General features: G+C 52.3%; 1 protein-coding gene across 1 annotated transcript; it reads left to right on the top strand.

Annotated features, from left to right (window-relative positions):
* The first annotated feature begins 19,410 nt into the window (after positions 1-19,410).
* On the top strand, positions 19,411-23,379 carry HOXC13 (homeobox C13). Its single transcript, XM_001235165.5, has 2 exons — positions 19,411-20,184; positions 22,190-23,379. The coding sequence occupies exons 1-2, from the start codon at positions 19,554-19,556 to the stop codon at positions 22,444-22,446; spliced, it is 888 nt and encodes a 295-aa protein (XP_001235166.4). The 5' UTR covers positions 19,411-19,553; the 3' UTR covers positions 22,447-23,379.
* The last annotated feature ends 1,659 nt before the right edge of the window (positions 23,380-25,038 follow it).

Raw genomic sequence — 25,038 nt, 5'->3', positions numbered from 1 at the left:
AATTCACAAAAAATATATATGTCTAAAATAAAAACAGGGCATCCCCCACCCCCTCCGCAGCCCTCCAACTGCCAGCGCTGCGGCTATAATTACCCAACCTGTAATCAAGGTAATTTGCATCCAGCACGACCCAGCGTTGCACATGCCCGGCCGAATTTTCCATCCCGCTGCAATCCTGCAGAGCAGGGCAGAAAAATTTTTATAGGGAAAATCCTTCTGCCACGTCATGGTGTTGCTCGGGGGTTGTGCAAGCGGACGGCGCTGGGATGGCGGCTGCACCATCTCTGCTCAATGGAAGCAGAGTTTTGCAATGCGCTTTCTCCCAGGGGATATAAACCCGTGGGGTTGTTTTCCCTTTTGCTGCAGAGCTCTGTTAGGAGCGGGGAGGTTTATCTGGGCACGGCCCTCAGCCTGCTGCGGTTGGGTTGAAGTGTTATTTCCATTCCATGTAGTTCTGAGGCATCGTTGCTACATGTGGGGTTTCTCCTCTGTTTGGCACCAATCTGCCTACAAAACCTGCACTGAACCCATCTATGAGTTCTGCAAATTTGCGCTGTGCTCTGTGTGTGTCCATGAGAGCCCACGTATAAATCCCCCCTCGGTGTCTCTGAGACCTGTTGGCCACATTAATATCAGCGCTGAGCTAAAGGTCTCCAAGGTAATTACATTCCTGCAGTGTTGATGTAACCGGGTGAAGGCGCGGGGCAGCATTTCTGTCCCAGGGAGCCCTGGGTGAGCTCCACACCAGCACAACCTTTGGATCCTCCCTGCCAGAGCGAGACATTAACACTGCCCATAGACCGGAGGAGAGCACACCCAGAGCGTGCACCATGGCAAATGGAAAATCCATCTATCTGGGTCTGCTTCGGCATCAGCAAGGCTCTGTTCATAGAGACAAGCTGTGAATGTACTGGAAAAAGCATTTCCTCCATCCCAGGACTTGTGAATGGCTCATTCCCTGCTGCTGGCTCAAGTAGCACCCAAAAAACACATGTACCACGTCTTGGGGAGAGTTCATCCAACATCAAATTCACCCAACACCAAATTCACCTATCACCAAATCCACCCAAGACCAATTGCTCTTCAGTGCAACGAGTTGGCCGTTGGGTGCAGGACCCCACTGGGCACCCTATGGGGATGAAGACGAGCACTCTCGCATCCCCTTCCCAGCACCCCCCTCCCAGTTGGACCAGTACCAGAGCAGCAATGCAGAGCCCACTGCAAGGAGCGAGCTGCCAACTCCACCCCAGCTCGTAAATCAGCGTCTGTCCCACGGCCCCACGTTATCATTCATCTCCACGTCCACACAAATCACTGCGGCTGATGGCTGCCGTCTGCGGAACACCGCTTTTTGCTGGATAACGTGGCATTAGGAGCTGGAGGGAGAGGCCGTTTTTAAAAGCTGACAGTAAAGTGTTTTACAGGGTGGCTGGTAATTTATTTTAATGTAAGTTCAGCGGAGGAATGACAGGGGGAAAGTGAACGTGCTGCTTCCCAACTTTCTGCGAATTGAGTTGTTTTGCTGAACAATAATTGGTGGTTTCGGCTCCGAAATTTCTTGGTGCATTTCTTTATGATGGCAACAGCTGCTGTACCAGGACAAGGAGAACCTCCTCGGCTTCCATGGATGGGAGATGAGGATTTGAGTGGTGATGGGGAAAGAGTCTCATTTGATAGAACGGGGAATTGGGGTAGCAGGAGTGGAAGAGCCGAAGCATCTCACAAGGCAGGAAGGGTGGCCCCAGCAATGGCCTGGCTCATGTCCCACCTGATCAAGATCATCCATAGTTCTGTAGGATGAGCTCTTGGCTTGCTGGAATCAATGGGAGAACTTGTGGTCTGCTCCCAGTGGGTCTCATGTGGTTTGGTCACCACCAGAGGATGTCCATGGCTGAACCATCGCAGTGCTTGGCCTTGGGAAGGGTTCCTCTGCCCCATATCACTCAGAAGCATTGTGGGACATATGGGGCAGACCTGGGCTATGCAGCACACTGTGGCTCCTTCCCAAAAGAAAGAGTTATAGATGCAGAGGAAAGTTATTTCCATTTCACATGCCATTCCTGCAGGATGCCTAACAATACCCAACCACATCCATGCTGCTCTTCCACTGAGCCCAGCTTGATGGGCACCTCCAAAACCTACAGGCTGAGTCGATATCTTCTGCTTGATGAGCAGATATAAGTGACAAAAACAGGTATATTTTGCTGCCTTTATCAGACCACCAAAGCATTTCCCAGAAGAGGAACCCCTGGCCTCCATTAGCTCATCTCCAAGTACGGTCCTCCAAGCTTATAAATTTTTCAAATGCAGAATCTCTGGGGATGGCTGATGAAATACATCCCTGGTTGCTGGAAAAAAAAAGAAAAGAAAAGAAAAAGAAAGAAAAGAAAAAAGTAAAAAAAAAGAAAAAACACAAAGAAGGCAGCATTAAAATCTGTTGCTCATAGGGAATGTGGAATCTCCAGTGCTGGAAGATCAGGTCAGGCAAATCTCCCATCAGAAGGAGCCAAGTGAGTGACTTGGATCCATCCCATCAGCTGTAGCTTCAAGATAACGTTCCCTTGGCTCTGGGGAAAGTGCTGTCCTCCTTCATGGGCTTGGTTGGATTTTACAAGGTTAAAAAAAGCTCAGTAAATATTTGAGAGCCACACAATTCCCAGTAACCCCACATCTACCCTTCAGACAGTGGTAAAAACACCCTCTATCAGAAGGCACTTCAGCCGGAGTGGTTGGAATGCTTTGCCAGGGAAATCACTGCCATTATCTCCATTTTATAGAATGGGAAACTGAGGCACTGGGAGCAGAAATGACATGGCTGAGGTCACCAGCAAGCCAATGGCAGAGCCAGCAGTGAGCAGGCAGCAGATAAGCTGTAGTGGGACAGTTCAGGACCCCCAGCCCTCTCCAGAGATGGGTGAGCTGGAAACCCAAAGCTCTCCAGAAGCTGTGGCTGCTCTCTGGTCTTCTCCTTGGCTTTCTGCCTTTCAGTCTTAATGGGTATAACAGCATCCAATCTTTTCCCTTGAGGAAGGATGTTGTGGGGTGGGAATGCGGTCAAATAATGGTGTTGGTGGCCTCAGTGGGCTTTGCCCTCTCCTGGCACTATGCACCATTGCAACTTTGGGGATCTGCCAGCTGTGGGGCAAAACAAGAACAAAAATCCCCCTAGATACACACTGCTTTACCTTCTCCCCTATAAATACAGCTCAGCCTGTCCCAGGTGTGAGAAGAGACAGATCCAGGGGCTGAGGGGAGCAGACTTTGCAGATATTACAGCAGAAAACTATTTTTAAAGGGATATCCAAGCACTCGGGGGTTGGCAGATCATTGATGCTTGGGTTTATGAAATACGATGGACAGCAGTGCGCTTCGAAAGGATCCCTATCTCTGCAGTGTCTGCAGAGCAGTGCACTTTTTTTGGCAAGAAGAAACACGGTGTGAGCTGTATGGCTCATCCCCAGGGCTTACTCATGGAGTCCCAGGGTGGTGTCATCTGCACACAAACAGAAAACTCCCCTGTCCGACTTTCATCCTGGCGTGATGACGGGGGCAGATTGAGCTGGCTTTGCTTCCCAAATGCGTTGAGTCCCCAGAAATCCCACTTGGAAAGACACGCTGAGCAACCCCATAGGACAGGGCTGAGACCCCCAGTAGCGACCCAAGCATGCTGTGCATGGTGCCATGCAGACGTGGAGCCAATGAGGAGCTGATGGCTACAGAAGGGTTCCTTAAACCCCATTTACACCCCAAGTCCTTGCCTTGAACCAAAGGTGAGGCAGCACCGATCTCTTCTGCGTCCTCACAAATCACGGAGCTGAGGGTTTGTGTGCCCCAGATCCTGGGCACCCTTTGCTGGGTCGGTGCCATCGGATGCCTGTGGTGCTGCAGAACTGGTTGGTGTGTGACCAGCCCCAGCAAATGAAGGGGTGCATTTCCTTTGCTGTCCCCTCATCCGACACTACTCACCCTAATCCAGCGCGGTGACGCCAGCAGCGTTCTGCTGGGAGGAAGCGCCGTGCGACGCTTTGCTTCCCCAAGCTCCAAAATCCTGGGGTGAGATCCTGATTCCCAGGATGTGACTGTTTCAAGGCGGGTTCTGCTCAGCTCCTGATGCCTCCTGGGGCATCAGAGCTGATGGCCCTTTGGATGCACATCCCCACCACCAGCACACCCAGCCCTGTTAGACACTGAATGTGATGCTCTTTGAATGCCCACATATCCGGAGCCCAAAGCTGCTGCTGGATTTCCCCACATCTGCCCAGAGGAGCTGCAGGTGCCCCAACCCTGGAGGTGCTCATGGCCATGGGTGGGGCCCTGGGTACCCAATCTGGTGCCTGTTGTAGTGGATGGCAACCAGCCCATAGTATGGGGTTGGGACTGTGTGATCTGCGAAGTCCCTTCCAACCCAACCATTCTATAATACTGTGATTTTGTGATCTCTTGCTCTTGTTTTCACCTCCCTGGACAGATGCTTCAAAACGAGAAGAGAAGAGAAGAGAAGAGAAGAGAAGAGAAGAGAAGAGAAGAGAAGAGAAGAGAAGAGAAGAGAAGAGAAGAGAAGAGAAGAGAAGAGAAGAGAAGAGAAGAGAAGAGAAGAGAAGAGAAGAGAAGAGAAGAGAAGAGAAGAGAAGAGAAGAGAAGAGAAGAGAAGAGAAGAGAAGAGAAGAGAAGAGAAGAGAAGAGAAGAGAAGAGAAGAGAAGAGAAGAGAAGAGAAGAGAAAAGGAGGGCAAGGAAAAAGGGAAGGAAATACTTCCTTTTATGCTAGAAATTGAATGCCCGGGGAGCAAACACCCATAAGTTCCTTCTCCAGCATTTGTTTTGGAAAGTGTTGTTGCTAAACATGAACTGAGGGCCACAACCACCTGGGCATAGGTTGGCCCAGCCCCAAACAGGAGCCAGACCACCTGACACCAGGAGCACATTTGGCCAAGGAAGGCTCCTTGGCTCCTGGTGCTTCTTGCTCTCAGGGCTGAGACACTCCTGCAAGATCTCCCCTCACCCAGCTTTGGCTAATCCTGCATTTTCCTGTCTATGTGCCCAGGGGTTGACTCTTGGCTTAGTCAACCCAGCAGAAATCTTTCTTTTGGCTCTAGCATCAACCAGAAGCATCCACGTGTGCATTGAAGAATAAACCACTTTAAATTGCTGGATTATGGAGGGAATTTAGCTTTTATTTCTGCAGACTCTCTCCTCACTGCTCACCACAGATTGGGTAAATCAGAGCCCCTAAGACGAGTTGGGACTTATTGGGACAGGCCTTGAACTGCTAACGAAACTCAGCAGGGAAAGTGGATGGAATGGGAAAGACAAGAGTGGGAAGCGTGGATGGAATGGGCTGACTGCACTGCTGTGTTGGGATGGGATTTCTCCTGGATCCTGTTGGACCAAGCAGCTCAGTATGTCAGCCACAGGAAGGGAAATCAAACCCTTCTGTGGGACTGGAAAGAGTCAAAATAAAAAGTAAAAATGGAGAGAAAATAAGAACAGTAATTAAAAGTGTGATATGATGAAGCCTTTGAAGAAATCTCTGCTTCTTTCCCTTCTTCTTTAGGTAGCAAAGCCCGGGGCAACGCAGGGAGGGAGTTTTGCCCCCATCCCCACCTCTCCCATTTCCCACTTGTCTCCACAGAGACCAATTTTCAAAGGACTCTGCCCAAATTTCATGCCCTGAAATACAGAGGGATTGAAGGAGATTTCATTCACATTGTTAAGAGCCAACGAGTTCATCCCTGCTTGGCCTGGGCACCATGGAGGACGGGAACTTCTGTACCATTCCCTGGTGATTCCCAGTCCTTTGGGAATGACACCCCTGGGCTGGAGGTCACTCAGCCATTTGCTGCCATTTTCCTCTCCACAGACTCGGAAAATGTTGTTCCAGTGATGGAAATAAATGATACGAAAATGTCCCAGAGAAGGGGAAAAAGGCTCAAATTTGGGGGGAGGGGAGAAAGGTCTGAGAGTATTTCCAGAGGCAGTGAGTCATGGGAAAATCTGCTGTTTGACTGGAAAAAAAAAAAAGAGAAAATTATCCATGCAAGACATGACGGAGAGGGAAGGTTCCCTCAGCTCTGCCAACTGAAAGCAAATTTAGTTGTGGGTGTGTAAGTGGGCGATTTATTTAGTCTGTTAATCAGTTCACATAACCACGGCCAATCTCATTACCCTCTGCATCCGCACTCAGCCCAGCTCCTCCGATGGCTCTCAGGGTTCTCCCATCCATCTCTCCATTTCCCCTCATCCTTTTTTATTTTCCTTCTTTTGAGTTATTTCCACCCAAACCGGTCCTCTTGGCCACGGTGTTAACAACACACACCATCTCCAGCCATTGACTCTCCAGCAAAACCCCCATCTGGGCCAAGAGGGAGCTTGGTTTAAACCCAACAGAAGTACAGTAAGCAGTAACAGAAGTACCATTTTCCCACCGAGGGGACGATTCCATGGGATTAATTTCTCTTCTTGCTGATTTGTTTCATTCTGTTGGATTTGTTGTCAAATGTAGGAGGTGAAGACTGAGCCCCAGCACTTTGTAAGGGCAGCCATTTTTCACGGAGGGCCATTGTGAGAGGGCGGTGTGTAGAGCAGAATCCATCTCTGCTCACACGAAGGGAAGAAGACGACAACCCCATCGGGTGGTGAGCAGCAAAGCCGTTCCTTTCCCAAAAGCAAAGCCAGACGAAACAGCACAGTGGTCCCTGAGATGGAAACGTTGTTTGGGATATCAGTTTTTTTGGCAGCTGGGCAAGAAGAAAGGGAGAAAGTGCAACAACTGAAAGTCAAGTGAAATCTTCCCACCGAGAAATAATTTATCCAAGGTTTCATCTGCGGGCACTTCCAAAAGCAATTACACGAGCCTCGTTACCATTATTTATTGAACCACCCCCTCTAGCTAGAGAAAAAGCAAAATACATAACGAGAACGAGAGGAAAAGGCCTCTCATAAAAATACTTGAAAATCCTATCGGGCTGTTGGACGGTGTAAATGGAAACAGCAAACTGTGCTGGAAAACAAATGCAATCCTGAGGGATATAATACATAACCTGGAAAATGTGCTGGGAAAATATACTGGGGATTAAACACTGGGTGCTGTTGTAGGGCCACCACATTGCCTTCCCCTCTCCCCCACCATGCGCACATTGGAGAGGATGGAGAGCATCAGAGGCACCCAAGATCTACATTTGTACATGGAGCACATTGGGATGGATGGAATGATGGATGGGCAATGCCCTCAAAAAGGGGGAGATGGCTGTTTTCTTCTGGGGAAAAAAAAAAAAAAGTTCTATGTTTTGATTATTTTTGTTATATATATACAGACATTGTTATATATATATTATATATATTATATATATATATGTAAGGACATTGGAAAGAGGGATACAGGGAGGAGGGCAGTGCACACTCTTGGGGCAAAGAAAGGGGACCTGAGGGGTTGAGGAATGAAGGACAGTCGCACCCAATCACAACCAGTCCCACCCACTCCCAGCCAGGTGCCATTTCTGCTGGCAGGAGTGGCAGCTGTGTGGGTTTTGTGCCCAGAGTTGCCTATTTGTAATAGCGGAATTTTTGAATAGGAAAAGAAAAGGGGGAAGTGGAGGGGGGGGGGGGGGGGGGAGGAAGAGAAGGAAAGAAAAAGAAGCAGAAAAGGAGAAAGATGAAAAGAAAAAAATAAGGAAAAACAGGAAAAAAAAACAGAAAGAAATGATTCAAAAAATAAATAGAAGGGAAAAAGAAGGAAAGAAGGAAAGAGAGAAAAAAAGAGAAGGGAGGGAGGGAGGAAGGAAGGAAGGAAGGAAGGAAGGAAAAGAGGAAAAGAGGAAAAGAGGAAAAGAGGAAAAGAAAAGTTTGGAGCGGGTTCTGCCAAAGTGACGGCGTTGGGACACGCACAGATGGCACAGAAATCTCTTCCCATCCCCATTGGCACCGAGAATACCACTCAGGGCTGCTTTATTACTGTTATTATTACTATTATCATTGTCATAATCATTATCATCGTTTTCTTCCTCGGGAAGCCCCGGACCCGGCAGAAAAGAACTCGATGGGGTTTGGAAGAAGGCGAGACAAAACCCGGGCACTTGGATGGAACTCCTAATGATAATAACAATAACAACGATAGTAACAATAATAAACCCTCAGCCCGGACAGTTTCCTTCTTCAATAAACGATCACCAACGGGGATCGATCGCTGCGTCTTTGTGTTTCCAACCCGAAACGCGCTCTCCATCGGTGCTCAGAAACGCGGACTGAGCGCGATGCGCCCTCGCGGATCTCCCGTTGGGTCTCACATCGGATCTCCCGAAGGACGGACGTAGATAAAGATAACCCGAAAATAAAACCCGCATATAACGGGGTTTATTGCGGAGTATTTTGGGGGATTTTCTGTCTTGGAGGAAAACGGAACCTTTGAGCCTCGAGGAGCCGCGCAGTGACTCGTGGTCCATCTCTGTTTTAAAGCAGCGTTTTAAAGCAGTTTTATTTCCGATGCTTTCCCCTCTCCCATCCGAAACTCCGCAGGGTCTCTTCTCTCCGAATCAAACACCTCTTTTGGGGAGAAAAGAGCCGATAATGGGGCATTTCACGGATTGTTCGCTGCTTAAGTGTTATCTCCGGGAGATCCATCCGTAATTACGGATATCCTCAACTCAAAGTGCGGAACTGCGCACAGCGGAGGGCGATCGTTTCTGGGTTGGTTTTATTTTTGCTGCATTTGTAACGATTTCGCTGCGCAGTTTCTGAGCCGACGCAGTTCGGAGCAGCGGTAAATGAAGGGTTTGGGGTTTGGGGTTCGGTTGGTTCTTTGGTTCTTTCTCTGAGCGTCGATTCGCTGCCATGTCGCACATTGCAGAGCTGGGAAGAACAGAGGGGGGGGAATCATCAAAAGAGGGGGAAAGGGGAAAAAAGAGGGAAAAGGGGGAAAGGGAAAAAAAATAAAAAAAGGGGAAAAGAAAAAAAAAAGGACAAAGAAGAGGGAAATGGGAAAAGAAAGGGAAAAAAAGGAAAAGGAAAGCAAAGGGGGGGAAGAAAAAAAAGGGGAAGAAAAGGAAACTATTTGGAGGGGGAAAAATGTCTAGAACAGCAAATGAGGTGGAAAATTGGGAAGGAAAAGCTGTGTCGATTTGGAGAGTGAGGAGGTGGCAAAGAAATCGGGGGCGAATCTGGGGAGCCCAAAGGCACAGAGAGAGCACGGGAAGAAAACGGCGAAATGGGCCTCTGCGCGGAACAGAATTAAATTAAATTATATTAAATTAAAGGCAGAAAGAAGCAGGCAGACAAAGAAGAGAAAACGGGGAAGAAGAGAAGAAATGGAGTGGGGACGGCGCTGGGCGGCCCCTCCCCGAATTCCTCCCCTCTCGTCGAGTCGGTGGTGGACTTTTGCCGGGTTCAAACCGGGATGGATAACAGCTTTATTTTCCTTTTCTTGATTTTTATTTTATTTTACTTTAATTTATTTTATTTTAATTTCATTTGGGGCCCGAGTTGTTGCACAGCGCAGCGCCCTCGCGGTGTAATTATTCCCCCACCGCCGCTGGTTTTTATTTCTTTGGGCATCTGAGAGTTTCAGCGTTTAAATGCGTCGCCCGGGGCGTCTTTCCCGTTAATTAAAGTGCAAAATCTCTGCCAGATATCCCAGAGCGAAGCGCAGCTCCCCCGCAGTCCCCTATCGCATTAGCACATGTTAATGCTCAATTAACACGCTTATCGCACTTCATTAGAGCCAGGAGGATCCGCTCTGCCCCAACCTCTGCCAACTCCCCCAGAGCCCCTCAGCCCCCATGGTGGGGAGGGGCTGTGAGCGGGATGGGCCCCCCCGGATGAATGGGTTTGGGGTGCGGGGTCCCAGCAGCGGATCAGCCCAGGGAGGCTCCAAGGTTTTGCGATTCAGAAGTCCTGTAAAAACACTTCATCATGTTGGGAATGTTCCCCATTGGATCCTTATGGGATCCGCCATTCCACGCTGGGGGACATTGTGCGTCAATGCGGATCACGCGTGTCGGTGCACACGCGTGTTCGTGTGTGCGTATCTACGTGTGTACGGTGGGTCGTGTGCTCACGCGTGGGGGTGCTGCAGAGGTGTGTGAGTGTCGGGGGGGGGGAGTGGGGGCTTTGGGTGGCTGAAAGGGTGGATGGACGGACGGACGGACGCATAGATGGACAGATGGATACCTATGCAGATGGATGGATGAAAGGATGAATGAAAGCATGGATGGACGGACGGACGAATACATTTGCAGGTGGATGGACGGACACGCAGATACATCTAACCGACTGCTAATACACACCAAGGGATTGACTTCAGGCTGTGCCTACGATGGGAGTGGAAGTGGCCACCATGGCCTGGCGAAGCTCTAAAACGTGTGAATTTTGGGGAGAAGGGACTCCCTTCGCAGCGGGAGCGGCTGTGGGTGAAGCGCTCCTCTTCCTCGCGCAAATGGGGAGCGGAGATGGCTTTGAAATCAATACGGAGCGAAACGCTCTTTGCCCGCTGCTGGAAAAATAGAAATGAAAGTAATAATTAAGAAATCCAACCCCACTCCTCGTGTTTTTCGCGATGGTTGAGGGGGAAAAAGAAGGAGAAGAATGAATTTCTTGCAGAGGACGGAGCGCCGGTGGGGGCTACACGCGGGGAATGGGTTTCTCCCACAAAAGAGACGCGCGTTTGGTGTGGGAACGCCCGACAGCAGCTTCCGTGTTGTTGTTTTTAGGTGTTGAGATAACGATCTGCAGAGATAAAGCGCTGAGGTCCGGGGCTTTTCCCAAAGGTCGCTCCGTTCACACTGCGGTGCCGCTGCGATCCGACTCCGCGCACAGCGGCAGTGGGCGATGCGTTCCAGAGGGAACTCCGGGTGGGTTTTCCCGTCTATTTTCCACCCATGAGGTTCATCTCCACGCAGCATCACGGTCGGGCAGTGGGGAAATCGCCGCACCGGCCGCCAAAGAGCTTTCTTTCCCATCGCCATCCCGGCACAATCCCAAAAGCTGCCCCACGTTTCCACCTCCGTCCCACGAAACGCCAATTAAACTCCTCCATCCCGCCTCATTTCTCAGCGCCTTCCCCGAATTTCTGTCCCGGTGAATGTTTTGGGCGAGGATAAGGATAAAGGATAAAGGATAACGGATAAAGATAGGGATAAGGATAAAGGATAAAGGATAAGGATAAGGATAACGATAAGGAGAAGGAGAAGAAGAAGAAGAAGGATAATTAATTGGAAAGTAAATAAATCGCTAGACATCTTCGAGGGCTTCAGCATCCCCCGCAGTTAACCAAGGCAGCTTTGTCGGGTTTCTTCTATTTTCGGGGTAGATGCAGAAGAATACTCAGCACGTTCACCAGAGGAGAATGGACCAGAGGAGAACAGTGCCAGCAGTCTGTGCGTCATCTACAGTGTATGCTCAGTACGGGACATGGGACAAATGCACGGGTGGAGGGATGGAGGGATGGAAAGACAGATATATGGATGGACAGATGGATATATCACACAGATTTTACCCAATTACACGTTGTCCTCGTGTGAGTTTGGCAGCCCCTCAACAGGGAGCTGTAGGGGAACCTACGGGGAACGGTCACTGCAGCACTCCGTTCTTATCTTCTATTATTGTTATTACTAATTAAGACAAATCTCCAGGCTCTGCATCACCCAGAGGACCCCCAGCATTTTGGCCATTCGCTGATTCAACTTTTTCCCGTTCTGCTGAGTTCAGCAGAACCCAGAGAGCCCCATCCTATTCCTGCCTCCTATTTGTGCTGATCTGGAGCTGTCGCCAAGGAATCCTCTGCTGTGCGCACCAGGTGCGTGAGGGCAGAAAGAACCAACGTGACAACACAGAAAGAAAAGGACATAATCATAATAAGAACGAAGAAAGAAAAAAGAAACAGAAGAAGTAAAAATAAATAGAAATAAAAAAGAAGAAAGGGGAAAAATAGGGAATGAAAGAAAACGGAGGGGAAAGGCGGAAAAGAAAATAAGAAGCAATAATAGAAAGAATAGGAAAAAATGGGGAAAAATAGAAGGAAAAGGAAAAAGAGAAATAAAATGAAATAATGAGAAATTGGAGAAAGAAAGGAAACAGAAATAAAGAGTAAAATGAAAAGAAAAGAAAAAGCCACGTGGTCGGTTGGGTTTATTATTATTGTTGTTATTACTCGTTGGGGTTTTTTGACGGTTTTTTTGGGGGGGGGGGGGGGGTCGTTTTGGTGACTTTTATGTATGTATTTGTTTATTTAATTCTCAGGTGACGGAAACACAAAAGGGATGGGGGTAAAAAAGGGGGAAAACGGGGAAGGTTTTATTCTTCCACGTCTTTGAGGAGCGGAAAAGAATATCGGAGCTGTGCGGGTCGCTCGTGGCATCTCGGAACCTGAGAAAAGATGGGGGGAAAAGCCACTTTTGGGCCACCAATGGACCAAAATCTTCCCCCCCCCCCCCCCCCCCTTTTTTTCCCCAGCCTCTCTAATGGGCCAAAATCCCTCTTTTCCAGCCCTTCCAACGGCGCTCATGAACTGAAATCCCTTTTATTTTGGCCCTCCTAATGGATCCGAATGCTTTTCATCCAGCCCTTCCAATAGTGCTAATAGCACAGAGTCCCCTTTTTTTCCCCAGCCCTTCTAATGGATCAAAATCCATTTCTTCCTGTCCTTCTTATGACCACAACCCTCCTGGAACAGAATTCCCCTTTTCCCAGTCCTTCTAACGGAGCTAAAGGAGAGAGATCCCTTTTTTTCCAGCCCTTCTAATGGACCAAAATCCCTTTTATTTGCCCCCCTTCAGCCCGGCGCAGAGCACAGAGAACCCCTCTCTGGTGATGAGCTACGGGGAGTTGGGCAGCAGCTCCGTCCTGCTCCCACCAGCGCTGTTTTAACCCCAAAACGGCACATTTGCCATTTCACCCAACAAAAGAGAGGCCTTCCCCCCCCCCCCCCAGCACTTCTCGGCGTTCGGACTTGGAGCGCTCAAACTAAATCAGTGTCATTAATTGCCGGCACCTGAGGGTGGGCATTGCCCCTCGTCCATCGCACCCAGGCTGGAGGGGGGAGGGAGGTGGAAAAAGCAGAACTCACCCCACCCCCACCCCTTTTTGGGGGAGAAAACACAGAGATTGGACCCCCCCCCCCGTCCCCCCCTCTTTGCTGCAGCCGAGCGCTGCTTTTATTCCCCTCCGCATCTCCTCCAAAATTCCGCCCCGTAAAATCGCTTTTTGGAACGGGTCGGCAGTTCTGAGGCCACCAAAACCGACGCCGTTTCTCAAAGCGGTTTTGATTTTCCCTTTTCTTCCCTCTCCGCTTATTGCAAGCATGTTTTTTTCCTGGCGGACTCCCAATGCATCCCAGGTTTTCCACCGAAAGGTCCCCCCGCTCTGCTCGCTGCTTTCACCCTCACTGTGAATTCGGGGGCATCGTTTGCGCCTATGCTTCATTTGTATTAATTTGATACACGCGGAGCCTGGAGGGCACAACTCGCTTCAGTTCAGTTTTACCTTTGGAAGTGAAATTCAGCCGTGTTTTGCTTCTGGAAATTGTGGGTAAATACGGGAAAGAGCTCTCCGAGCCCTTCCAAAAAGCTCCGGGGGGTGGAATAGTTCGGGATTTATTTGGACATCAATGGGCTGAGAAGTGAATGTTTTGTTTTCTGGCGGGGGGGGGGGGTGTCAAGGAGAGAAACAGCCCCGAGGGCACAGAGAGGGTCTGAATCTTGTCTGTGGGGGGAAATAATAATAATAAATAAAAATAAAGGAAGGAAGGAAAGGTTTTTTACATTGGCCTGGTGTGGGGCGTCCTTCGGAACGCATCTGGAGTTCATTCGGTACCGAAAGGGGGGGGGGGAAAGAACCCCGGATCGCTGCATCCCACGGCCGGAAGGTGAATCCGCGCTCGGAGCGCTCACAAATAAAGAAATAAAGTGACATTCGGGGGGGGGGGGGGGGGGGGGGGGGGGCGAAGGAACCCAACAAAACCCATAAAGTCCTCCAAGCACAAAGAGCCGTAAACCACCCGACGGACCCCGGGCCGTCTCCCACTTTCACCCCCCCCCCCCCCCCTCCGAGAATATGAAGGCAGAGATGATGGGAGGCGATAACGGCCCCTCCGGTTTGTTGACACCAACAGCACCAAATGGCCCTTTTCTTTTGTCGGGGCTTCGGGGACCTCCTGTCTTAACTTGGAATTGAACTTGGACTTCCGACCAGACAGGGGCCCTAAATTGGGCCCGATATTTTATTTGTCTGTCTCCGAATCGCTGAGTCGAGCAGCGCCGGCGTGGAAATAATCGCAATAATTAAGGATGGGGAACTGCTGGGACGTTCCGCAGGGGCTGTAACAATAAAAAAAAGAAAAGAAAAGAAAAGAAAACCCAGCGTTTTTTTGCCTCAAAATGCGGCGTGGCCGCAGGACGGACTCGGAGGGATTTTCTCTTTGCCTCCTCTGCCTCTCAGCTTCGGCGTTTTTGCGGGGGAAAGGGGGAAAATAGAGACAAATCACGGCCTCAAAGCCATAGGGGGGAGGTTTGTCCCCGCATATCCATCTCTGGCGCTGCCCCGGGGAGAAATGGGCACTGAAGGGAAGTTTTGTATTTCCCACACTCTCTTTTTTTTTTTTTTTTTTTTTTTGTCTGCATTGCAAAATCTCTGCGGAGTGCAGAAACTCACGAAGATTTGGCACCGCCGCTCAGCAAAAAATGGGAACAAAAAGGGTTGGGGGCTTCTGGGGGCGGACACCAAAAAGGGAAGAAAAGGGGGAAAAAAACGTAGAGAGGAAAAGGAAAAGAAATGAGGAAAAATAGAAAAAAAAAAAGAAAAGAAATGGGAAAAAAGGGGAAAAAAGAAAAGAAAGGGGAAAAAAAAGAAAAGAAATGGGAAAAAAGGGGGAAAAAAAGAAAAAATGGGGAAAAAAAAAGAAAAAATGGAGGAAAAAAAAGGCTGAAAAGGCTGCGATGCGCTGCAGGCGGTTATGGGAACAGATGGATCCCGAGAGCAGTCGATGGGATCGGATCGAGTTCGGTTCCCCCCCATATCCCCACTTTGGGGGGGGGGGGGGGGCGGCACTGACCCCATATTTGTGTCTCTTAGAAGGATCCGCATTGAGTGCGAGGTGGGCTGGGGGCTGCTTTCCCTTCTTATTTGCCGTCTGGTGAGGTGAAAACCCCCGGACCAATGCGAGCATCACGCAGAACTCACTCTTTTCCCTTTCCTGGGGGGTATGTACGTATATATATGTGTGTGTTTTTGTGTGTATATAGAAAGATCTTTTTCCGATGCGGAGCAGAACGCACTTAATTTCATTTTCATGCGCTATTTCGGGCGCTGTTCTTACGGGAATGTGCGTCGGGCCGCTGACGCTGCCCCACAGCTCCGGCCCTGTTGGGGCTACCGGGGAATGAGCCGAATTGGATATGGGGGGAGGTGGGGAGGGAGGGGGTGGCAAAATAAAGAAATAAATAAGGGTTCTTTTCTTGACCCACATTCGCACAAAGCCTGGGAAAGCTCCCCTCTACTGAACGCGAGGATCGGAGCGGCGGTTTCTGTCCTAAATTGGTGCTCCGATGGGAAAACCGCGGCCGCTCTCAGAGTTTCTCACGGAGAGGGCTCTGATTTCCCCGAGGGCTCCAAAGCCCGAATGCCTCCCCGCGATTTTCTCCCAATTCACAGCGGGGATTTCCCTTCCCAATGGGGCTGAGGGTTTCTGTGAGGGTTAAGAGGCATTGGAGCTACTTTTTACCCCATAACCCCCCCCCCCCCCCCCCCCCCCCCATTATTGGCCATTTCCTTTGTACGGGGCACGGCTGGGGAGGCACCAGAAATACGCGTTTCCTACAGAAAATCGCTAAAAATTGGGGGGAAAGCGGATGTGGGGGGGGGGGGGGGGGGCGGGGGAGGGGATGTCAGAATATTTCATACATTGGGAACAGAGAGAAGGGAATAAAGAAAGAAAAAAAAATGGGGAAAAGAAGAAAATAAAAGGGAAAGAAAAATCCCCGCGTGCCATAGAAGTGAATTGTGTCCATCTCTTCCCTATCTGAAATACGGGATTCGTGCTGCTTCTTCATCCCCATCCAGACCGTATATATTTGCACATACGTGTGTGTGTGTGTGTGTGTGTATCATGTGTTTGTTTTTTTCCTCCGGGGTGCGTGGATAATAAAACGGGGTTTAATAACACGAATCTGCAGTCGGTGGCTTTTATTTCAGCGGAGGACTCCGAGCCGGAGCTGCGTTGGATGCGTTTGGGCGCATCGGGGAATGGTTACCTTGGCGCTTTTGGGGCAGAAATCCGCCTTTTGGAGAGTTTTCTTGGAATATCCACCCGTCACATCGGCTCTTAACGGTGGGGATGGACCCAAAAACTCGCGTACTCCGGCTGCGATCACACGTTCACCTGTAACGTTGTGCTCGGCCCTGAATTTCTGGGGTATTTTGCTTTTAAAAGGGGGGGGTGACAGAGAAGATATGGGGGGATTTAATGTCTGGGGGGAGGAAAGTGCCTGAAAACCCAACAGAGGAGACGACCCGCAATTCGCAAAGCGCAGCAGCGCGGGGATGGGGAGGACCCGGGGCTGAATCTCTTTCCTTCTTTCCAGTTCCAGATCGGGAATAAAAAGGGATGAATGAACGCAATGAACGAACGCCGCGATCTTCCAGAGCTTTTCCTTCCCTCGGCCCCAACACAACGCGGCCCCGGAAGGGGACGGGAGCGAACGGACCCGGCGGTGTCTCCATCACATAAAGGGGAAATTCAGCCCTTTTTCTTCTCCGATCCATTGGAACGCAGAGATAGAACCGCTCCCCTCGGAAATATCCACAGCAAACGTCGCTCGGTGCGCAAAGCCGCTCTCAGGGCGAGAAGGAGGAATAGCAAAGTCAATGTGGTTTAACAATATTCTCTTTCCCCCCTCCCATTTCCCTGATTAAAAAGAACCCTAAAAATGTGATGAGCGACGCACACTTTCGGCATCTGCTAAAAACGCGCCGGCAGAGGAATATGATCAATTCCAGCAAATCTTAAAGGGAAATAAAAAGGCAGCGCCGTCAGCCCACCCCAACCCGCGGCCGATTCCCACATCTGCTCTGATTTCCCCCGTTCCCCATCGCTCCTTCCCCTCCTCCCGTTCCGTATTAACGGGTTCTGCTCAGCGCTGACATTGCAACGTGGGGTCCACAAAGCGCCGGGAGAGCTCCGAAGTGAACGGAAAAAGGTGGAAAAAAAAAATAAAAAGAGGTGTTTTTTTTCTTTAATTATAATTATTATTTCTACTAAAAACCCGAATTTCGGCGCCGAGGGGCAGAGCCCCGCTTCAGCTCCGTTCTCCCTCCTCCTCCCTCCGCTTTCTCTCCCCATAACCACCGCTCCACACGAGATTTTCCACCTCCGTCACCCATTACCTCCTGCAAAAACCTTTTCCCTTCGTATTTTTCACCCCCGCTTTGCCACGCGCGACGCCACGGAGGGACTCGAGCGAAAAATTCACCCCGAATTCCACCCATCCTTCAAAGCCATCCGGACCGGACCTCCCCTTCCCGGAGCTGCGGGAGGGTCGCGTTGAGGGGTTGGGTTCATTCCTCGCTCTGCTGAAGGCTCCGACCGCGGCCGCGCTGCGCCTCTCGTTGCGCTCATCATAAATCTTTACATTTTTAACATTTAATCCCTTCCCCGCGCATCGCGGGTAGGACATATGCTACGAAATGTTAACTACTTCATAAAATCACCCGCTTCGCTTCGGGGGGGGGGGGGGGGGGGGGAAGCAAACCGCTGCTGGGGATGGGGATTTTGGGGGGAGAGGAATGGACCGGCGCTGCCCCGACGGGGCGGACGAGGGGCGCGAGGCTTTAATTTAAACATTCGCATCGTTTCTGTTTCTCCCATCCGCGTTTTGTGGCCGGGGTCCGGGGGGGGTTCGGTGGGAATATTCCTCCTCGGTGATGGCTGGGTGAAATCAAATCGCTCTGCGGCGCCCGAAGGCTGTGTGTGCTCCCAGGGTTGGGTATTTTCGGGATGGTTATGATTTCCAAACCACCCCTCCCGCCCCCACCCACCAAAGCAGCCGCTCTGAATGACGGTGTCCTACAGCCTCTGTCCCCATCTCGGCCCCGGGACGCTCTCGGATTCCCTCACCTTGAACTTGGACTCTGAGATGTCCCAAATCGCTCCTCGACGGCTCTAACAGCTGGGGAGGTAATGAGGAGCACCTCCTCGTTCTATGACGGGGCTGGGAGCTCCCCCCCCCTCCAGGATTTGGGGGGATTTGTAGGGTTTTGGGGGTCTTTTCCAGCTTTTTGGGGGAGGTGAACCTGCAGGGGGGAATCACCCCCAAAAGCAGCAGCAGAGGGATGGGGGATTTGTAGGGACACAGGGACATAGAGGGGGTCCTGAGTGGGACAAAGGGGGCCACAGGGATACGCGGGGACCACCTGAGATCCCCACGGGGCGCTCGGCTCTGCCCCTGAACAACGTTGGGATTATTATTTGGGGGGGAGGGGGGGCATACAGAAACACAGCTCACATTTGGCTCTTATCGGTTCGAGCACCACATTCCTGTAAAAACATCTCTATATTTTCCATTTTTCCCCTCTTTTTCTATTTTTTGGAGTGCTGATGACCTTCGATCCCCCTCCTTCCCTTCATTACCCCCTCCCTGGGGTTCCCCGACGGCTGTGAACCTCTCGCTGCCCCCTCCTCCCTTTCCCCATCGTTCCCAACCAACAACCTGCAATTTTTCTCCTTTTTTTCCCCCTAATTCCGCCTCTCTCAGCCCGGAGCTGTCTCTATTTTATGAACTGAGTCCCTTTTATTTTACAAACGCTCACAAATCAGACTGCACCAACACAACCCCCCCCCTCCCCTCCGTCCTTACCCACTGCGATATTTATCACCCAACCATGAAACATGAACATCGCCGTACCCCACCGTCCCGTCCCGTCCCCCCCCCTCCGCCTCCAGTGGTTGAACGGGGAAAATCAAATTATTTCGGATTCTGACAGAAAAAAAAAGAGGGGGAAATGAGGATTTGGGGCGGTGCTGCTGCTTTTTTTTTTTTCCTGGATGGGGCGGGGGGAGGGGGGAGAGAAGGAGCACCTGCAGTGAAAAAATAACCAACAGGTTCCAACCGCAGAAAAGCAAAAGGGTTGGGGGGTACATTTCTGCGGGGCAGCGGGGCGCCGGCCCCCCCACGCGCGGCCACGCGCTTTTTGTGCCCGACGGGGCGGTCTCCGCCTTTAAGGCCGACGGGGGAGGGGTGGGAGATGGAGTGGGGGGGGAGCAGCGCGGCGTCCAATCAGCGCCCGCGTCGCACCCCCCCCCCTCCGTCGGGGCGGCGGAGTGACGTGGGCGGCGCGGCGGGGGCACGACGGGGCGGGCGCGAGGTTGGGGGGGGGGGGGCGGGGGGGGGAGGCGTGGCCGCCGCGGATTTCTTAATGGAGCGGCGGCGGCGCGGCGGTGGCGCATGCGCGCGCGGCTCCGATATGTTGGGGGGGTCGCGGGGCGGCGGGGCGCGGCGCGGAGCTTCCCCCGACGGCGGTGGCGGAGGTGGAGGCGGCGGTGGGGACGGCGGGGACGGCGACATCGCGGTATGACATGACGGCACCGCTCGGCCTCCCCCCGCGCTGGCCCGACGGCTTGGCCTGCCGCTGCGAGGAACCCCCCCGGGAAAAAAACCGCATGGAAAGCTTAGGGCACTGCCGGGAGGTGCTCCCCCCCCCACCGGGGCTCGCCGTACCCACCGGAGCTCCGCCGGCGCCGCAGGGAGCAGCGTACGCCGAGCTGGCCGCCACGGAGCCCCCCCGGCAGTGCCCGTCGGGGGCGGCTTCCAGCGCTGCGCTGGGCTATGGGTACCCCTTCGGCGGGGGTTACTACGGCTGTCGCCTGTCCCACTCGCACGGGGTCAACCTGCAGCAGAAGCCCTGCGCGTATCACCCCGGCGAGAAGTACCCCGAGGCCGGGGGGCCGCTGCCCGGCGAGGAGCTGCCGTCGAGGCCGAAAGAGTTCGCCTTTTATCCCGGTTTCGCCAGCTCCTACCAAGCGGTTCCCGGTTATTTGGACGTGTCGGTGGTCCCGGGGTTGGGGGCTCACCCCGAGCCTCGGCACGACGCTTTGCTTCCCATGGAAGGTTACCAGCACTGGGCTCTTTCGAATGGTTGGGACGGGCAAGTGTACTGCTCCAAAGAGCAATCCCAGTCGGCGCACCTTTGGAAATCTCCTTTTCCAGGTGAGTTACCCGGGAGCTGCGCGTGTCCCCGCGCGCGGATGAGTGTGCACGGACCTATAGAGATACATGTACGCCTCGATATGTAATTAAAGGGAAAGAAATGGCTCTGGAATGCCTCCCGTGCAAGGCAATGTGTATGAACATGCAGGGGAAAAAAGGTGAAGCAATCATTTCTGCATCAAAATACACGCCGTGAGCTTGCTTGGAAAGTAACTTTGCCGCTCAGCGCTTCCCTTTCTTCTTCTCTCCTCCCTCTCGTTGCCTCATCACAGCGCGGCTCCGGCTGCACTCCTCTTCATTTGCTTTAATTGCAGAAAGCTTAAAAAGGCCCCAAAAATAATAATAATTCCTTTTGAAGCGTCTCAGCCGAGTGAGGAGTGTCAGAGCCGGGACAGTAAATCGTATCTCAATTACGCCCAATTAGAGGAATAGGTGTCAAGTGACAAATGAAGGTGTTCCGAGGGGATGGGGGGGCTCTCCCAGCCTGACAGCAAAGCCCCCCCCCCCCCCCCGCTTCAGAGGGGGATATCCAGCAAAGCAGTACCCGACGGGGAGGAAGGTGATGGGGTGCGCTTCCTCCCGGTTCTCCCTGCACCCCCCCGCCCTGTCCCACTGTGGGGAGAAGATGGGCACGAAGGGGGTGGGGGAATAACCTCAATAAGAAATGGGGGGGGGGGACTCCTTGAGCTTCGTGCGTCTCCGATGGAGAGCAAGGATGGGTCTTGTAGGGCGTTGGGAGGGGGGTTTTGGGCGACACGGCTTTATTTGTTTTGTGTCTTCAGGACAAAGAGGGACAGAGGAATGGGCTTTTCCTGGGAGATGTTTGGGTTGGGGAAAGGGAATGTGGTGGTGTTTGGCACGGGAGAAATGCCGCGTTGGGAGCTGGATGGCGTCCGTGTGGTTCTGGTGCTTTGACTGTTTTGTCTTTTTTTGGGGGGGGGGGGGCTCCGTTACAGCTGGGTTTGGTGAAACTGCCGTCCCCTCTGATTTCCCTCTCCATTTCCAACGTCCCTACAATCCCCGAAAGAGATTTCTGTTCCCCCACTCAGAGCACCCCCAGCACCCCAGATCTCCAGCCCCATAGCTCGCGGCCCTCAGGTGCTGAGGGGGTCCCGAATTAAGTCGGTGTCAGCTGCCAGCAACGCTCCGTGTCCTCACCCCATGCAGACATCTTTGCGGGGGGGACTTCCTAACCCAGGTCACTCTGTGGGGGCGCTGAGAAGGGGCTGGAGGTGCCCTGAACCAGGGGGGAACCTTGGCGTCTGCTTTGCACCCCGGTGACATCAGGACAAGGGCAAAGATGCTGTCCGCATCCTTGCTGGATCCATTCCCGACAGCCCCTTTGCAAAGCACGGAGCATCTTTCCCCCCACCACCTCCAGGGTAAAATCTCCTGGAGGCGGGTGGTGGGGGGGGATATTCTGGTTGGTTTTGCCCCTCCAAGGGGTTTCCCTGAGCAGCCCCACTCCAGCTTTGGGGTCTGCACTGCGCGGATGCACTTATCCCTGCGCTGTGTTTGTGGGTGCTCATCTGCGGGGCTCCCCCCGAAAACCCGAGGGGAGAAAAGAAAGGGAATGGAGAGGGGGATAGAAGAGAAAGGAGAAGAGGGGAGAAGCCCGAGACGTTGTTTGCAGCATCAGTGCTTGGAAAGTCCCTTTGGTTGTGCTCTGGGGTTGATGTGCTGATCAGCATCGCCAAGAAAAACAGCCTTTCCCCACGTGCGTTATTAATCTTCTATCGTTATTATTGCTGTTATTATTATTATTGCAGTCCTACCGCGGCCCTCTCTGGATGCATTCTCGTCTCTTTTCTTCTACTCCTTCGCTCGCATTTCTCTCCGCTCTCCATCCTCCGTTCCCCCTTTTATCTCTCCCTGATGTACAGAAATCCCCATTCCACGCACCGGGACGAAGATCCCCTTCCCCCTCCCGCTCCCCCCCCCCTTCTTTTTATCTCTTTTTTTTTTCCCCATTTTTCTTTCTTTTTTTCTATTTTCTTTTTTGCAGACGTGGTCCCCCTGCAACCCGAAGTCAGCAGCTATCGGAGGGGGAGGAAGAAGAGGGTTCCCTACACCAAAATCCAGCTGAAGGAGCTGGAGAAGGAGTACGCCGCCAGCAAATTCATCACCAAAGAGAAGCGGAGGAGGATTTCGGCCACCACCAACCTGTCCGAGCGCCAAGTGACGATCTGGTTCCAGAACCGGAGGGTCAAAGAGAAGAAAGTGGTGAGCAAATCCAAAACAGCGCACCTCCACCCCACCTGACATCGCTGCAGGGAAGGAAGGGGGGGTGGGGGGGTGGGGGGCAGCGAGCGGCGTCGATATTTATCCGGTGGTTCGTGTGGCAACGGCAGCACCGGGACTCTGCAGATCCGAACCCATTATTTAAACATCGCCATTAAGAAATGCACAGCGCATTCCCACCCTCGCCCGCTCGCTCCCCGCAGCACCGACCGCATCTCCGATGTATTCCTCTGCCCCGTCTCTGACTGTGGACCCCCCGATTCTTCGCTCTGAGAAACGCAGCGATGGGTCGGACTGTGTGTGTTTCTCAAAGGGAATAAGCTAAGAGCGCAGTTCTGCTGAGGGAGAGATGAGCCCCGACCGCCGCCCCGCAGCGCGGTGTGGTCCGTCCCCCCGCACTGACCGCTCGCATCTCGGGCCATTTCACCCCCACCCCCCCCGATGTAAATGTATGGAGAACCCATGGCAAAGTGCATCAGCTTCGTCTTTTCTCGGCGCTCAGGGCCGAAAATCACAGCTCGGGCCGCTGCTGCGGGAAGAGAACCATTGCTCGGTGTCACATCTCCACCCCCACCGCTGGTTTAGGTCCTACGTGGAAGTGAGTTCTGTACAGTGCTGTTTTCTCGGTCTGTTCTCATGAGGGTTTCTGTATCTCTGCCCCCAAAACTGGAATGCCCGTCCTCCGCTGCCAGGATGGGGAAATGCACAATATTGTCTGTAGGGTTTATTTCTTTCCCCTCTCTAAACCGACTGAATGTCCACGGTGTTCTTCGGATATGTAAAAGCATCGGGTTATTTTGTTTTTTGTTTTGTTTTATTTTTTTTTTAATGTCGTGTATGTGTACATAATATCGTGGTGTCCAGATGATGATGATGATGATGATGATGTGTACCGACTGCGGATGACGTTTCTCGAAAATAAATCTCTTTTTTTTCGTCGTCGTTTTGCCTCGAGGAGGGGCTCCGCACCGCTCTTTGTAGCCTTCGGCCTCTCCCATCCGCGGAGAAGGGATGGAAAAATAAAGGGGGTGGGGGGAGAGGTTGGAGGGGGTGGAAATCTGTCAAACTGGGGCAGAAAGGGCTTCAGGAGGGGCTCCCCGACAGCGGAATGGGGCTGCGGATGTGTGACCGCTGTTCCCTATGTGGGGGGAGGGAAAAATTGAGGAAATAAACGGGCGGAGATGGAGCCTCGGGGCGTTTCTCTCCTTTCTTTTTCTTCCTCTCTTTTATTTTTATTTACTCGGGCCTTTTTTGTTTTTGTTTTTCCATTTCTTTTGTCTTCATTCCGCTCCGCGATGAGCGCTGACCTCACGGAGCCGCCTCTGCTCCGCTCCCATCTCCGCGTGTGCGTGAGATCCCTTTGGGCAGAGGATGCGTTTCGCTCAACCTGTTCGGCTCCGGCACCGCCTCGCGATCCGCCCTCACCCCGTTCCGCACCCGCGGAACATCCGCGGCTCCGCCGGCACTGTGCGAGGAAATGTTTTCCGCAGCCGGATTCCAACCTCCCGTCATATCGGCGAGATTTAATCACGTCGTTAAATGACCAAAAGGGTGGGGGGGGGGAGAAAAGGTTTTGAAAGGGATGTGACCTAAAACGGTGTTATTGCGGCCGAAATGTGCGTTTCTGTTTCTGCGAGGAGGGAGGCGGGGAGAGAAAATGCATAAAACTGGGGGGGGAATATATATACATTAGTATTAATGCCTGCATAAATGCGAGCCTGGATGCTGTAGGCGTTCAAACTTCTCCGCATGAGTGCATTTATATAAATATAAGTACATCTGTATGCATCTGTACGGGGTATGTAAGTATGAGTGCGTGTGAGGGAATGGGGCTGTTTGTTTGAGCGATCCATCACGAGTGATATAACGCGTCTGTATGTGACGTGAGTGTGCGCGGGGTGTGATGCTGAGTGTGTCAGCGGTGTGAGGTCGGGTATTGAGGTGTCTGTGTGTCTCTGTGCACGGATACACGGCACACGCGCGGCGCGCACCCCATAGGGGGACAGATCTGCAGGGAGGAATGTGGATCTGCACGTGTGAGTGCTCGCATCTATTCCAGAGGCTGTGTGTGTGTGTGTGTGTGTGTGTGTGTGTGTGTGTGTAAATGCACGGATCCATGTGCGGTGCGCTCCTCCTCTGTTACCCGGAGAGCTGCGGAGATTGGCGGTCGGCAGCGGTGCGTTTTGGGATGCTGTGTGTGTACGGATGGGGGTACGCATGGCACTATAAAGCATATAAAAGCGAACACCCGGAGCGCGTGTCTGTATGATAACAGTCGCTCCGCGGGAGCAGCGCGGTGACAAAATGTCCCACGGAGCTCCGTCACCGCCTCCCCCCCCCTCCCCCCCCAACCACAACCCGGGACGGCCCGGCGGTGATCCCGAAGCTCGGAAATGTGGGACACCGCTTTGCATTGCGGGGTAAATGGGGATGGCGCAGACGGGGCGGTTGGAGAGGGGGGGGCTTTCCCCAGTGTTTGTTTCTCCCTAATTTCTCCTCCAAATAGATTAAAGGAGAAAATTGGGGTTTCTTGCATTTGTGTTTGGAGTGTGAGAGCTGCGCTCGTCGGGACGAACGGGCAGTGATTGCGCTCTGGTTCTCCTCTTATTATTA

Source organism: Gallus gallus, chromosome 34 (assembly GCF_016699485.2).
Source record: "Gallus gallus isolate bGalGal1 chromosome 34, bGalGal1.mat.broiler.GRCg7b, whole genome shotgun sequence".
NCBI lineage: Eukaryota > Metazoa > Chordata > Aves > Galliformes > Phasianidae > Gallus > Gallus gallus.
Note: the sequence above shows the minus strand (reverse complement) of the source record. Positions and strands in the feature narration are given on the sequence as shown.

What these genes read in the sequence shown, in the direction of transcription:
- HOXC13 (XM_001235165.5), top strand. Translation starts at nt 19,554, where the DNA reads ATGACGGCACCGCTCGGCCTCCCCCCGCGCTGGCCCGACGGCTTGGCC. An exon ending in TTGGAAATCTCCTTTTCCAG is followed by an intron (nt 20,185 to 22,189) that starts GTGAGTTACCCG and finishes TCTTTTTTGCAG; the next exon opens with ACGTGGTCCCCCTGCAACCC.